Here is a 16,255-nt window from a genome sequence, read left to right on the forward strand (position 1 = left end):
AGGGAATCGTAAAGTCATAATAATTTTGTTAGCATAATTAAAAGAAGTTTGGAAAGCTTCAAACATTGAATTTGCTTTCAACATAAGTTGCATCATTTCCATTAAATTTTGATGCAAAAATTTTAATTTTTCCTCAGTAATCTCACCCAAATCAACAAAATTGTTAGGATCAGAAAATGAAGGAGAAGAAAAAGTATTTGAAGTTCGGGGATTTTCCCAAGCCTTCGCATGAACGTTGAGACTTGGTTTTTTCCCATTTTTATTAATTAAACCTGAAGAGGGAAACCCATTTTCAACCACCTCTGAGAACGTTTAACAACGAGTCTGGGGCGCAGATTCAGCACAGGTAACATTAAATTCACTTCGGGTATTACCCAGCCGTGATTCCAATGTAGACCGAGGCTGAATGCGAACAGGCAGGTTGTTTGCCGGCCCGACGTGTGAAGACGAAAAAGAGGAAGGAGGAGAAGAAACTTTTCTGGAAACTTTGGGATTTTTCCTAGAAGCAATAATTTTTGCCCTGATGGGACAGTCTAGCGAATTCGAGGTGTGATTACCTGCGCAATTCGCACACTTGAAAAATTCTGTTTGTGGCTTATCACCACCAAAAAGGCATTTAGATTTTTCATGATCCAATGAGCCGCAAAGCATGCATCTGGCATTCATTCTACAATTTTTAGTGCCGTGACAAAAAGCTTGACAACGACGACATTGCGTAATATTTTGAAGGAAATTGGTTAAAGATTTTCGAAAAGGTTCGAATTTGACTCGACAATGAAACATAAGACGAGCTTTTTCAAGAATTTGCAAATTATTAACTTGATCCTTTTTAAAATGGATCAAATAAAGCTCAGGAGCAAAACCAACACTACTGATATTATTCGTGTTGGTTCTTTTCCTCATTTGAATAACTTGAATTGGAGAAAAACCTAACAAAGAATTTAATTCATTTGTGATCTGATCGCCGGTGAGACCACGAAGTACAACTTTAAATGAACGATCACTTCTAGTGTCGTACGTAAAAAATTGATGTTTTTTATAATTCAAATAATTTAAAATTTTTTGAAAATCATTAAGAGATTCCGCCAAAATTCGAGCAGTTCCCCTTCGACCGATCTGAAAAAAAAATCTTCACATCCTTGACGGAAGTGACGATTTCTTTCCGAAAGGCATTGAAGTCAGGAATCGTGACCGTAATTGGTGGAACCTTTTCGTTTTTAAGAGTATAAGAAGAAGAAGGTTTATTAGTACTCTTATCAGAATTAAATATGAATATTTCCTCATCACCGATGTTATGAAGGACATCGAATGAATTGGAAATTTCAACATTTTTGGCAGATGGCCCTGGATTAGGTTCAGCAATCCGTTTTCTTCCGGCCCTTGAGCCGCCCGAAGACTTCCCCATGCTGGAAAGAAAAGAAAAAAATATAATTTTAGCACTGAAAAGTGCTTATGGAAAAACAGGTAAGAAAAAAAAAATAAATAATTTAAAATGTTCCTGCAGGTACACAGCAACGATACGATGCTCCGGCGTACGTGTTGACGGCTCAACGGTACAGATGGAAGTGGTTTAACCATGTGATGATGTAAACATTTGTACCGCGTTTATCATCATCAACTGTCATTAGCAGTCATCGATTTTATTGTTCGCAATTGCGAATTGCATGTTGTTTCGGATCGTCGGCAAGTGTCCTCTGCTGAAGTGTTCGGGATCTTCCGGAACCTATCCGAAACCGTGAGTATTAACACCTCCCCTCAATTCGAAAATTGGGAATGCTTCGCCCTCCGTAACGCCTTCGTTAACGCATCAGCTGGCTTATCGTCCGTCGATATGTGCCGTAGAGAATCTCCCTGATGAATGCATACTTCACGTCCAGATGTTTCATCCGCTGATGAGTCCGCGCCTCTTCCAGGTGCTGGATGCGAAGAAGATTGTCCTCCATTAACGTGAAAGGAGTGCTCTGCTAACCAAACCTAATTCACCCAGGAAGTTTGTTAACCACAAACCTTCTGTTAATGAAAATTGTTAAAAGCAAGCGAAAAGAATTAATTTGTAATAAGAAATTCAGTTAAAGGAAAATTAAAAAATAATAATTTGTTTCTGTTACGGCACAAAGTGGTGCGATTGCGATTGGACTTTGATCCCATACCAGGTTCATCGCATCGTCATCAGTTATATCGAACTCAATTATATTGACCCTTCCCGAGCGAGCGCCCCAGCCTTTAAAACCCGGCCACAACAAAGTTGCAATCATCAATCAAAGTGCAACCAAACACCAGAATGTGGCCATTCTCATCGGAACCAGAAGTAAACGTGGAGAACAACATCTCCACACACAACGCGATCGGGTACTCGATCGACGCGTTGTTCGTGGTCATCATCATCATCATAATCATCGTTTGGCGATGGCGACGAAATGTGCGCCGTCTGCAGAAAATGGAAGAATTGGCGGCACGGCTCGCTCGGGAACGAGCCTCGAGTGATGTTTGAAACAAACCGAATAAAATCAGTTCAAAGTTGGAACTCGTGTCATTCACTTGGATGACAACCCTTTGTGTGAAAATTCTCGTGTTATGTTTAGACTTAACAGTTTACTTAACATTTTTTGGTGCCGAAACCCGGGAACAATTCCCGTTGCAGCAGTTAGCCTTCACCACGTGGAGTCGCAAGAATTCTCACGGTCCATTCCAATCATCGCAGGCCCCAGCAGAGCCGAAGAATCGTTTGGTCAGCCGCTCGAAAAACTTCATCGCAGTTTGCCGCCCAGCAGCAGCGAAGGATTCCGGATTTTCGCCCTCCAGTAGGATTACCGGTAGTTCCAGTCGGTGAGGTTAGGTTGAGCGCATGGTTTGTCATCGAACAAAGGTACGTGAACTTTTGATTGTTTTTTACTAAGAACGACGGAATGGCACCGCTCAAGAAGGCACCCAAGAGCATTAAATTAAAATCTTTGGTTCGCCGTCGTAGTAACATAACGAAGAGTTATTTCGCGAATTCGAGCACATTCAAGACGAAATAGAAGATTTGGAGGATGAATTAGAAGAATTTTGTGATCAGCGTCGAGAATTGCATAACCTATATTACGAGTTGAAGTCATCATTGCAATCCAAATTATCTTCCGGACAATTCGCACATAACCCTACTTCTAACAATCAAACCGATTCAGCACCACCTATAGCAAATGTTCGACTTCCAGAAATAAGATTGTCGGAATTTTCTGGTGAATTTGGAAAATGGGAAGCCTTTCGTGATCTTTTTACGTCGCTTATTCACAACAACAGTTCCCTGCCAGCAGTGCAGAAAATGCATTACCTACGTGGTGCCCTAACTGGCGAAGCATCGCGCATTATATCGTCCTTGGAAATTTCGTCTGTGAATTATACTATTGCATGGAAGCTGTTGAAGGAACGATTCGAAAATGCTAACTTTTTGATTAAAAATCATATGGCAGGCCTTCTTTCTGCAACACCACTTAAGAAGGAATCATCATCTGGGCTTTCGGAACTGGCTGATGAGTTTGATCGTCATGTTCAGTTATTAGATAAACTTGAAAATCCTGAAAATCACTGGAACTCTTTTTTGGTTGAACGTCTGAGCCAATGTCTTGATCCAGCTTCTTTGCGTGAATGGGAAACTACTAATTCGACTACGGTTCGACCCACTTATAAACAGCTTCTGGAGTTTATTCATAAAAGATCACGTCTTATTCAAACTCTAATGCTCTCCCAAAATACTCCTTCCCACTCCGAACCACCAAAACCAAGTAAGTCGCGCCTCACCACAGCCCACGTTGCCTCTGATAACATCTCAAGGTGTGTTTGCTGCAAAAGGGCACACTTTTTATTCCAATGTTCCCAATTTACAAATGACTTCACACCTCGTCAACGCTTTGAGATGGTGAAGAAAAATGGGCTATGCATCAATTGCATGAAGGGAACTCACCTCGCGAAGGATTGCTCCAGTGGGTCTTGTAAAACCTGCTCTAAAAAACACCACACTCTGCTGCACCTACCTCCATTCACACCACACGGGCAGCAGACCTCGCAAAGGGCAGCAATCCCTTCGCAAAGCTGCTTATCGCAGCTCGAGTCGTCGGCCGGTAGCTCAGCGCTTGAGCAGTCACACGCTTCACCACCCGCGAACTCGTCGCCCGCTTCTGATTCGATTCCTCCCACTTCGTCGCGTTTAACGTTAAATTCAGATTCACTACCTCCCACTACCGCCTGTCAAAGTGCTGAAGTTAAATCGAATTCTGGAAGTTTCGTCATGCTGTCAACTGCAGTGATCAAAGTTCTTGATGCTGATAACAAATACCAATTCGCCAGAGCACTACTGGACAGTGGCTCTCAACCAAGCTTTATTTCCGAGTCCCTCTGCCAGCGACTTCGGTTGAAACGAAATAAGCTTAACTCACCTGTAAGCGGTATTGGTCAATCATCCGTGAATGTCCACTTTGGCGTGACTTTGTCCATTGCTTCTCGCTTCGGGGGCTTCGAAACTAGCTTGCAGTGCCTTGTGCTTCCTAAATTAACGGTTGACTTGCCCAGTCATCACATTGATGTTACTCGTTGGCGCATACCTCGTCATCTGCCGCTTGCCGACCCTCAATTCAACATTCGCCAAGGTATCGACCTCATCTTGGGGGCGGAGTTGTTCTTCGACCTGTTACAACAACAGCGCTTCTCGTTGCCATCTGGGTACCCGTCGCTACAGAAGACCGTTCTGGGTTTCATCGTCTGCGGTAAGGTATCAGCTCCAGCCCCCCAACGAGATAACACTCTAACCAGCCATGTTTGTTCCGACGAAGCTCTTAACGTTCAACTTGAAAGGTTTTGGGAAATAGAAAATTTCGACGATGGCAAGGCATTGACGACTGAAGAGCTGAGCTGCGAAGAGCACTTCAAGCAAACTTTGCAGAGAGATGATTCCGGAAGATATGTCGTTCGTTTACCCATGCGCACAGAGATGGTTTCGTTGTTAGGAGATTCGTACGCCGTCGCACTCCGTCGTTTCAAGTCAATGGAACGAAAGTTTGCCGCAGATGAAAACCTTCGCCAAGCCTACGTCAATTTCATGGCTGATTACGAGAAGCTTGGACATATGGAGGTGAATCTTCGCGCGTCGTGTAGCCCACAGTTCTTTCTACCCCACCACGCCATCCATCGCCCTGAAAGCACCACTACGAAAATCAGAGTCGTGTTCGACGGTTCTTGTCGTGGTTCCACTCATTTGTGCCTTAATGATGTTCTCTACACTGGTCATTCCGTGCAACCAGCTTTGTACGCCACCGTTATTAACTTTCGAATGCCTCTCTACGTCGTTACTGCCGATATTGAAAAGATGTTTCGCCAAATTTGGGTCCACCCAGAAGATCGAAAGTTCCAGCAAATTCTTTGGAGAGCCAGGCCGTCAGAACCAATCAGCACGTACACACTCAACACCGTTACATACGGTCTCGCCAGTTCGCCATTCCACGCTACTCGAATTCTCGAACAGCTAGCTGCCGATGAAGGAAAATACTACCCATTGGCTGCCCAGATCTTACGAAACGGAACCTACATGGACGATATTCTCACAGGTCACAACGATCCGAAAACTCTCGAAGATAGCTGTCACGAACTCATCGAAATGCTCTCAAAGGCGGGCTTCGTTTTGCGGAAATTCGCCACAAATGACCAGTCAATACTGTCCAAAATACCATCCGAATTGTGGGAATTGAAAAACGTCTTGGAGCTAGACAGAACAGCCGCAATAAAAACCCTGGGTCTCCTTTGGTTTCCACATAGCGACAGCTTACGATTCAAGGTGCCTGTCCTTCCGGAATCAAGCGGTATCACCAAGCGCATCGTAGTGTCGGAAATGGCGCAGTTATTCGACCCCCTGGGCTTGATAAGTCCTGTAGTAATGCTAAAATGTTCGTGCAAAAGCTCTGGGCGGAGCATCTACCTTGGGACACAGAACTCGCAGAAGATCTCAGTAGTTGGTGGAAGCAATACCGTAGCACTCTCCAGCGGCTCCTGGATATCGAAATTCCACGCAGAGTGATAGGAAATACTCACCATCAATACACCCTCCACTGCTTCTGTGATGCTTCAAAGGGCGGTTACGGATGTAGCATCTACGTCGTTTCGCCGGACTTGTCTGGAACGCTTCAGTCTCGCCTACTTACGTCGAAATCTCGCGTCGCCTCCCTGAAGGGTCATTCCATCCCTCGCTATGAGCTCTGCGCTGCACTGTTGGGAAGTCAGTTAGTAGACAACCTTCGTAAAACCACCGTTTACACGCAGCCGGCAATATTCTGGTCGGATTCGACAATTGTGCTTTATTGGATTAAGTCACCGTCACATAAATGGAAGGTATTTGTGTCAAATCGCATAGCCGAAATTCAGCGCCTCACGAAAGATTGTCAATGGAGGCATATACCAACGGAGTTGAATCCTGCCGACAAGGTTTCCCGAGGCGTTCTTGCGAGCGAGATTGTCGGAGACGAATTATGGTGGCATGGTCCGGGGTTTCTAACCTCCCCTGTAGAGCAATGGCCCGATTCGAAGGTTTGTGTGGAGAATTTTCCCGAGCAAGATTGCGAAGCACAAGTTGTGGTATCTCTTCACAGTCAATATCTTGAGACATCACTCATAGATCGAACGTCAGAACTTGCAAAGCTTTTAAAGATTGTGGCATTCTTCTATCGTTTTCACAATAATTGTCGTCTAGAAGAATCTAAGCGGTACAAAACTAGTCTCACACCTTCAGAAATCGATCACGCATTGAAAGTTCTCATTCGTATGGTACAAAGAAGTACCTTCCACCTGGAAATGCAGATTTACGATCTCCAACGTACATCTTCCTCAACTAAGACGGTCAGTTCGAAGTCCCCGCTAAAGAATCTGAACTTGTTCATGGACGAATTTGGCTTGCTCAGATTGAACAGCCGTCTTACAAATCGAAATGCTCCCTTCGACACCAGATGTCCAATACTACTGCCAGCCAAACATCGACTTTCCTGGTTGATTGCAAGATCGATTCACCTTCAAACATTCCACGGTGGACCTGGTCTGGTTCTTGCTACGCTGCGTCAGCGCTTTTGGCCGCTCCAGGGTCGAGTTCTAGTCCGAAGCATCGTTCGTCAGTGCATAACGTGCTTCCGCTGCAATCCAACGCGTAGTACCCAGATGATGGCACCTCTACCCGCAGTTCGCGTTACACCTGCTAAAGTCTTCGCATACACTGGACTAGACTACTGTGGGCCGTTCAACGTGCGTCCGTTAAGTGGGAGAGGCTCGTCGGTCAAAATGTACGTCGCGCTCTTCGTTTGTTTTGTGGTGAAGGCTGTGCACCTCGAAGTTGTGGCGGATTTGACGTCGGTCGCGTGCATCAACGCCATCAAACGCTTTGTGGCAACCCGCGGCCGAGTGTTCGAAATACACTGCGATAATGCGACCGCTTTCGTCGGGGCGGATCGTGAGTTGCGCGCGCTTCGTCGACAGTTCCTGCAGCAGTTTAAAACTCCGGATTGGGACAAATACAGCTTGGATAGTGGAATCACCTTTCGTTTCATCCCTGCCCGGTCACCACACTTCGGCGGACTCTGGGAGGCAGGAATAAAATCGTTCAAGTATCATTTCCGCCGTATCGTCGGACAAAAATCCTACAATGTCGATCACTTTCTAACTATAGTCACCCAAACCCAAGCTATTTTGAATTCCCGACCAATAGCCTCCCATCCTGATCATCCTCAAGACCTAGAGCCCTTAACACCCGGTCATTTTTTGATTGGGGAACCACTAATTTCGATCGCCGAACCAGATATAACTGATTTGAACCCAAATCGTCTCAATCGCCTGCAGGACATGAAACGAACTGTTCAAGATTTCAGGCGCAGGTGGGCCAGAGACTACACGAGTCAGCTACACCAACGCAGCAAGTGGAAGCAGCCAAGTTCTAATGTCCAAGTTGGTCAATTAGTGCTTCTTCAACAAGACAACCTTCCCGTTCTGCAGTGGCCTCTCGGGCGTGTCGAAAAAATATTTCCTGGTAACGATGGTCGAGTACGAGCGGTGCTGGTCCGCACAGCTCAAGGGCAGTACAAACGTGGGGTCACCGAAATCTCCATTCTTCCAATCGACCCAGACGAAGACGAAGGAAAGGTGACAACTGACGAAGGTTTATCGGAAGAAACACAGTTGAACGTGGCAGTTCAACGCCGGCCGGAATGTTAATGAAAATTGTTAAAAGCAAGCGAAAAGAATTAATTTGTAATAAGAAATTCAGTTAAAGGAAAATTAAAAAATAATAATTTGTTTCTGTTACGGCACAAAGTGGTGCGATTGCGATTGGACTTTGATCCCATACCAGGTTCATCGCATCGTCATCAGTTATATCGAACTCAATTATATTGACCCTTCCCGAGCGAGCGCCCCAGCCTTTAAAACCCGGCCACAACAAAGTTGCAATCATCAATCAAAGTGCAACCAAACACCAGAATGTGGCCATTCTCATCGGAACCAGAAGTAAACGTGGAGAACAACATCTCCACACACAACGCGATCGGGTACTCGATCGACGCGTTGTTCGTGGTCATCATCATCATCATAATCATCGTTTGGCGATGGCGACGAAATGTGCGCCGTCTGCAGAAAATGGAAGAATTGGCGGCACGGCTCGCTCGGGAACGAGCCTCGAGTGATATTTGAAACAAACCGAATAAAATCAGTTCAAAGTTGGAACTCGTGTCATTCACATGGATGACAACCCTTTGTGTGAAAATTCTCGTGTTATGTTTAGACTTAACAGTTTACTTAACACCTTCCTTGACTACATGGCAAAGGACTCCTATCTCAGTTTCGGTCGACGACAAACTGGCCGTCTGCCGACGTTTCGTTGACCACGAAGTAAGATTTCCCGTAAGTGGATCCGTGTTCGCGTTTCTGCGGCATACCAACACCATATCGGTCTTACGTCGAAGGTATCGCAGAATACGCTCAAGTGGCTATCCGCCAGGCTGGCCTGGTATTTACTTAGTGAGCTAACCGCAGCACTGATATTTGGCCTCGAAATAACTGAAAACAATCGATGAAATCGTTGAACGGCTGCTCAGTGATAACCGAACTTCGTCCAGTCCAAGTCTCGTTCTCTTTCTTGGCTGCCATTTCCTTGTCGATGGTGGGCTTTCGGAAAAAGCAGTCTCTTTGGCCCTTCAGCTTGCTGACGATTCTAAGTTGCTCTTCCTCATCATCGGCGGCTACGTTAGCCTCGTAGCGTTTAGTAGCTTCAACTGTTTGCTGACTGCGTCTCTGCGCCGGTTCGGGATTAACGGAATCTTGATCGTCATCGTCATCTTCGTGATCACTACTCTCGTAGTTGCTCTCGTCTCGCGCCATACGCTGACTGGCACCGGAATCGGTGTATCGTTGATTCCGGTGGTTGATAACCTCATCAACGCAAACGAACAGAGTTTCTTGCATGTCGCTTGCTGGTAACCCCAGCGAAGCAATCTCTTGTAGTTAATAGTGCTTATTCTCGATGCCTCGAAGAATAAGCAAGACTTCGTCCGGCTTAAGGACGGGTGCTGCCTCAGAAATCGAGAAGTGGTTCAAATAGCTGGCGACTAACCGCCCAAACCATCTCCTCCGACGTATCCGGAACAGCTTCCAACCGTCGAGCACGAGAATAATCCTCTCGACTTGCAGCTTCATGGCTCTTCGTTTCGCTGCTTCAACGCTTCGAGCGCACCAAAAAGCCAGAGGGCAACGTTCAGCAGCATGAATCTAATCTGGCTCTAATGCGTTGCTGAAGTTGCTGGCAACTAACCCTCTTGGCAACAGCTTCTGCCAATTTCCGATACGGGTCAATGCTTCATCTGGAGTATTGATACCTGACTGGTCCTGGTGAGCTGATCCCTCTGGCTCTTCCTGGTCGTCCCCTGGCTGCTGACTGGTCCACTTGCTGACCGCAACTTAAATACTTGAGAAAAACCCTTCTCGAACGAACTCAATAATTTCCAATCCATACGTGTTTGGGCCTATAACCTGTTGAAAACGCAGTTTTCAGTGGTGGAATAGAGTAATCTTTATTCAGGTTTGTTTGTCAAGTCCTAAAACAACAACTCATAACATAAGCGAGAGCTACTTGTCACTTTCCACTTCTCATATTCCCTAACCAGGAAAGTACTCATTTTTCAATGAGAACTTTGACACTCTTACTCAGAATATCTGGAAACACTGTTGTTACTGAACGGAGCTACTGAACGAGCAGCACTGAACGCACTCAAGTTGATGACAGTTTTGAACAGGGAAAAAGAGCGAGAGAAAAGAAAGCGGATTATTCGGCGGGAAAGTCGTAGGACTAATAACAAAACAACAATAAATTCGCGTTAGGTGTGAAGTTCTAATTTGTGTTAAGATTCATCCTAAAAGTACGAGCTTAGGCTAAAAGTGCGAACTTAATGCAATAATGCCAAGTGAGGTCGCTTGAGCAAAGGTAGGAGTATTATAAGTTTTCTAATAAGTACGCTTCGAGTAATTTGGAACCTTTTAATTTAGGGCAATACTGCGGATACGCGCTTGTTAAGAAGACACCTAATTAAGTTGTTTAACCTGATGAGTAGAGGTGAGAATGTCATTGAGAAATGTTGAAAAAAGTTATTTAATTCAGCATAATTAATGTTAAAGGTGACCACTGGAAGGCAGCTACAGCAGATACGAATCGAGACAGCAGGAAGCGAATAGGAGAAGTTACTAAACGTGAGATTGAAACATTCAATTTTAGTTCTTTTCATCGAAGCTATGTTTCTATCGTAGGTTTTTAAAACTCGCCGAACTTCGAATGAAAAAAGGAGTGTTAAAAATTCGGAAACAACTTTTCTTTGTTACCCGTGAAACGCAAGTAACAAAACTTACAGCTGTTGAGTTTCCACTAACTCAATTTGTGTAGTCTCGTTTAACCGTGTGATGATGTAAACATTTGTACCGCGTTGATCATCATCAACTGTCATTAGCAATCATTGGTTCTATTGTTCGCAGTTACGAATTGTATGGACAAACATACGAATCAAAACAATGTGTTGTTTTGGTTCGTTGGCAAATGTCCCCTGCTGAAGTGTTCGGGATCTTCCGGAACCTGAGAAATGCTTGAAGCGTCAAGATATGGTGTTATCTCGAAAAATTATTTTGACAAAAATCGTTTTCCTGGGATTTGGCGTTTGTCGGATAATCAACCGTTTTTTTTGGTAAATCGACCATCAGATTGAGGCTTCAACCGTTTATTATACATCTCAAAACTCAACCACGCAGGTCGTACCGAAATCCAATTCATTAGCCCGAGAAGATTTTCCCGGCGTATGGTGTGCACCAAAAATGTAATAAATCGCTTCGCCGGATTTCTGATAAAACACCGAAAAGATCACAATCATCCCTCAATGGCGCGCTACCATGAACGACAGCCGTCGCCGGAAGCTTCCCATCGTTCCGAAAATTCTTCAATTCAGTACACTTTCCCAACCCTCTGTTCGCTTCCTCTTTCCTTTCTTTCCGGGAAGTGTTTTTGGGTTTGGGTTGAAAAATTGAAAGAAAAAGTTCCTATCTGACTTTATTGCTCCACACATTGCAGCTGATTTCTTTCGGGGGTTTAACGATGTGTTTGCTTGCAGCTTACTTACCACCTACTTTAGCTGTTTTTATTCCAACCGAAAAATAGGGTAGTTGACTCGCTGGTTTTTATGTTTAAAATCTCGCCTTTATATTTGTTTTGTAGTATTTTTAAATGTCTCGCGCTAGTAGCGATTTTTCAGTGGCACTCTGGAAATGCGGATCTGCCAACCCTAATAATTTTATTTCAATCAAACTCTAGCACCGGTTGCGGTATTTCTCTTTATGAACATCGTCGGTTATGAGCCGGGTTGAATGAAATAGGGGGTGGTCGAAAAAAAAAGGAAACGCCCGTCCTCTCCTCTAAAAAAAGGAAAATCTGCAGAAAGCTCATAAGAGCCCCACTTTCAGCTCTAAGAAGCTCATTTCCCCCACCTCCTGGAAAAAAAACTTCCACTGCAGCAACTTACAAAATTAGGTGCCGTGGAGACAGAGGAAGAGAGGGAGATAAACAAAGATAGAGAGAGAGATAGAAGTGGCAGCAAACTGGGTGAATTTGTCTGTGTAAGGGTGGATGTCGCAGCGTCTCCTGAGCGCTCCCGAATGTTCCCTAGCGCAGGAAGCAGTAAAGATAAAAAGATGCTCTAGATGCTGCTGACGTTAATTAGTTTATATTTCAGTGCCATCTTCTTAAGGGTTTTCGAATTCACTTTGTTGCTCCGCCGCCATTCCTTATTTTACCTTCCACAATTTGCGCCACTCTGGGTGGCTCAAAGTTGTTTGCCAAAACGGAATGAAGCCGAGCAGCTGGAGTTTAAAAAAAGGCAGCAGCAAAAGAGCACACACACACACACACATACACTGCACAACCATCAGGTACTTTAGTGGCAGCAGTGTTCTGGTCGTGAAAAAGACCGATGATGATGCTGCTACTGGATGGAAGATGATGAAAAGCTCGGGGAAACACTGGCTGTTTGCTCCAAAGATTTCCACTTCTTTGGCGCTTTTTATTGCCTACCTGATGATGGTTGGAAGCTCCCTTTGTTTGTTTTCACATCGTTTTATTTTCGTTTATCGGCAGCGTATGTTCGGTTCGGATACGGCGACGATGTGATGCGATGAGGCTGACGCAAGAGCGCCAACAACATATTGGCAAGAGTCTTCCTGGGAAGGATAACTAAGGAACTGCGTCACATTGAGGCATTAGATTTTAAATGCCACTTTAATGGAACAAAAGAAGTATCTGACGTACCTGAGTTACTTTATATCTGGTAACACTGATTGTTACATTTAAGGGAACCTTCAATTCTTACTCATGCAACTTAAGATTTGGTCCTTCGAACCGGATCCGAGGCAAAACTGGTGAAAGTGACACTAATGGTACAATCCGAACGTTGAAAAAGATCGATATATGCAATTCTACCAGCCTTTTGAGAAATAGAATACCTTAAGGCAACATTGTAGGGTGCATCGATTCACTACCAGCAAGAGATTGAAATGAAACTATCAAATCATCAGAACGATGATTCAGAAATTCAAAAAGTTGTTAATCCAACATCACACGAGAGATTGATTTTTATTGAAATCGGTCGAAGTTGAACCCGATTGATAGCGATTGATAAGCTGGCGAATGGTGGATAATGTGCAACACGAGGCCCAATTGTGATCATATCACCTCTTTTTCACAAATCCTATCTCAACCTCCCCGCGGTGCCGACTGGGATGCGAGTAACCAAAGCGGAGATCGGGTACCCAACCCCGGTAGAAGATTTGGTCGCATGCAGACTGAGAAGGTGGCCGCACGCGTCTGTTCTCCGGGTCAGGGGCGTTTCAGACAGCATCTGTCTCGCAGCAAGTGGCTGAATTTATGAAATGCGGCTCCCGCCAGCTAAGTCCAAGATGTCAGCCCCATGGCGGGATAGGGACCTTAGGCTATTTAACAACCTACTGCTCCCGGTTCATAAAATCGTTACGGAAACTGGGACAAGAAATAACCGAATTGGAGCTTTGGCAACGGCTTTTAGCATGAAACCACGGACTACAATTGGAATTTGGAATTTTTTGATCCTTACCCAACCAGGTAAGCTGGCTCGACTTGCTAGAGAAGCTAGCCGCCTTAAGCTAGAAATTCTGGCTCTGAGCGAAGTCCGTTGGACTAACACTGGAGAGCACAAGACACAAACCGAGCAAGTACTGCTTTACTCTGGCATACGAGGAGAACACGCTACTCGAGAACGAGAAGTAGCCACGCAACAAATCAACAAACCGACTTAACCATGAAAATATCTGGGCGGGTCCTAAGCAAGGTTGCCGAAATCACAGAAAAAAACTGTAATTTCACAGAATTTCGAGCAAATTTTGATCACAGAATCTGTGTCACAGAACACAGAAGATGAAATATTCACAAATTTCACAGAATTTTGGAATTTTGAATGGATTTCTAAAGTTATAGTTTTTTGGTCAATATAAAGTTTAGATTTCTTACTTTAAATAGGAAGCTATGATAAGATTTGTAATGTTTATTGATTTTTCCCAACTAAAATGTTTAAAAGACACAATTTTTTATTAATTTTAAATGAAATTGAAGAAAATAGCAAAACAGAAAACCATCACAGAATTTTTGGGTAAAATCATAGAAATTCAAAATTTTTTTTCTCAAAAACACAGAATTTCTTTCGGCAACCATGGTCCTAAGGCGACGAGGAGTCCCAGATAAACTAGTCCATCTCATCGAAGCACAGTACAAGGTATTTTCGTGCAAGATCTTGCACAACGGTGTCTTGTCCGAACCTATCCCGGTATCTGCTAGAGCAGGCATGTCAAACTCGTTTAGGTGTGAGGGCCGCATTAAAAATTTTCTATGACGTAGAGGGCCGCAGCCAAAATCGGTACATTCAGCTTTAGTTTTTTTTTGCAGTAATATTTTACATAAAAATCAGTGGTGTTTTTTGTGACAATTTAAGACGGGGCTACGCGGGCCGCATTGACCTAAGACACGGGCCGCATGCGGCCCGCGAACCCCCAGTTTGACATGCCTGTGCTAGAGTGAGACAAGGATGTATTTTAAATATCACCGCTACTTTTCCTAATCGTAATGGATGAGATTCTGACTGGATCGAGTGACTGTGCTTCGAACCGAGACTTGCGGTGAAATCTCTCAACAATGGAGCAACTGAACGACCTTGACCTGGCTGACGGTATTGTTTTGCTAGAAATCGAGATTCGGGAACGTGAGTGGAGATGAATTGGGCAGACTCTGTGTAAAGATGAGAACGAGATTTGCAGAGAGGCGCTTGACTGGAGTCCAGAAGGACATCGATAAAGAGGCAGACCCAGAAACTTGTGGCGGCGACGCCTAGTCGACGAAATATGAACGAGAGTCTTGACTGGGACCAAGTGAAGACGCTGGCTCCGGATCGTCAACAGTGGAGGTCTTTTACCACGGCCCACGAAGCTATATGTACAGGAATCCGCAGATAGAGCATGTAGGGGAGGAGCGGGCTATATGCGCCTATTAAGCAGAACACTGATTTAATCGAATATCACATCGAATATTTGTGCAAAAACTATATACACGTGTGCAGGCATCTGTTTTCTATACATTGGAGTAATTTTTATGTTAAAATTTTCTTCTGTTTCCAAGAAAATGATTTTATTATAAGTGTTGTCTAAAATGCCGAACCTCAAACCGTGCGGGCTCAATGCGCCTATTTATGTTTTGAGCAAAATTTCTGTTTTTTGGGCAATATTTTCGTATAATTTCATTGAAACTGCTAGAAAGTAATAATTTCTGTACGACCAAGCTGAAGATTTATATAACATCTATGAATATTATAATTTTATAGAATAAAACAAAAATTAGGGTTGCCATACTATGGAGGCAGTTCATTCATGAGAAAAACTTTATCAAATCTGTTTTTAGATCTTCAATTCTCTCTTAAAATGTTATTCAGAGCTTAGATTTGAAGGTTCAATGATAAAAATCATTTATTTATTCTATTTAACCTGTTATTTTAGGATGGAGGCATTTTACAAACATGATGGGGGCATACAAAAACACTCTATTATTCCACTATATAATCATTATTAAACCTCCAGAAAAGCTGAAATATGTTAAATTTCTAAAGTTCATTTGAGTAAGAAACAAAATGCGTATCACCCTCAAAATGAATTGGTCAGATAAGCTGTCTAGTCAGCCATTTCATCAAACAGCCGTAGGGTCAATTAACCCGATAGGCCCATTTAGGAAACCTTTCCCCTAATAGCCAAGGATACAACAGCTCTGTGGGTCTGCCTTAAAGGAGTAGAGAAAAATGGAGACTGAGGCCAAAAATAACCTATTGGATATTCACAGCCATTATGAGACCCAAAATATCTTATGCCTCTTTAGTACGTTGGCCAAAACTGTCCAAGCTACGACCCAGAAGAAATGAGCAAATCTTCAAAAACTAGCGTCGCTTTCTAGATTTGAAGCCATGCAAAGCACATCGGACGAGGCTCTTAATACACTACTAAATATCCTGCCACTTTATCAATTAATTGAGTTAGAGGCAGAACGTAGTGCCTTGAGATTCTCCAAAAACAAAACTCTCTATGAGGGGTGTCATACAAAACACCTCAAAATGCTGAAAATATTTAAAATAAACTCACTTATTGAAAAGATCGACGA

General features: G+C 43.8%; 2 protein-coding genes across 2 annotated transcripts in view; one reads left to right on the forward strand and one right to left on the reverse strand.

The window, feature by feature from the left end:
* LOC129740561 (uncharacterized) overlaps positions 1-16,255 on the reverse strand; it is a 545,556-nt gene that overhangs the window by 460,502 nt on the left and 68,799 nt on the right. The window lies entirely within an intron of this gene.
* LOC129738041 (uncharacterized) lies at positions 2,282-8,220 on the forward strand. Its single transcript, XM_055729216.1, has 4 exons — positions 2,282-2,480; positions 2,592-2,826; positions 3,283-5,641; positions 5,788-8,220. The coding sequence occupies exons 1-4, from the start codon at positions 2,282-2,284 to the stop codon at positions 8,218-8,220; spliced, it is 5,226 nt and encodes a 1,741-aa protein (XP_055585191.1).

The sequence above is a fragment of the Uranotaenia lowii genome, chromosome 1 (genome assembly GCF_029784155.1).
Source record: "Uranotaenia lowii strain MFRU-FL chromosome 1, ASM2978415v1, whole genome shotgun sequence".
NCBI lineage: Eukaryota > Metazoa > Arthropoda > Insecta > Diptera > Culicidae > Uranotaenia > Uranotaenia lowii.

Excerpts from the sequence above, each read along its gene's own strand:
- LOC129738041 (XM_055729216.1), top strand. The coding sequence starts at position 2,282 with ATGTGGCCATTCTCATCGGAACCAGAAGTAAACGTGGAGAACAACATC. Across the intron at positions 2,827-3,282 it reads ATTACCGGTAGTTCCAGTCG|TTCCCTGCCAGCAGTGCAGA; the intron begins GTGAGGTTAGGT and ends TCACAACAACAG. Across the intron at positions 5,642-5,787 it reads TCATCGAAATGCTCTCAAAG|CGACAGCTTACGATTCAAGG; the intron begins GCGGGCTTCGTT and ends GTTTCCACATAG.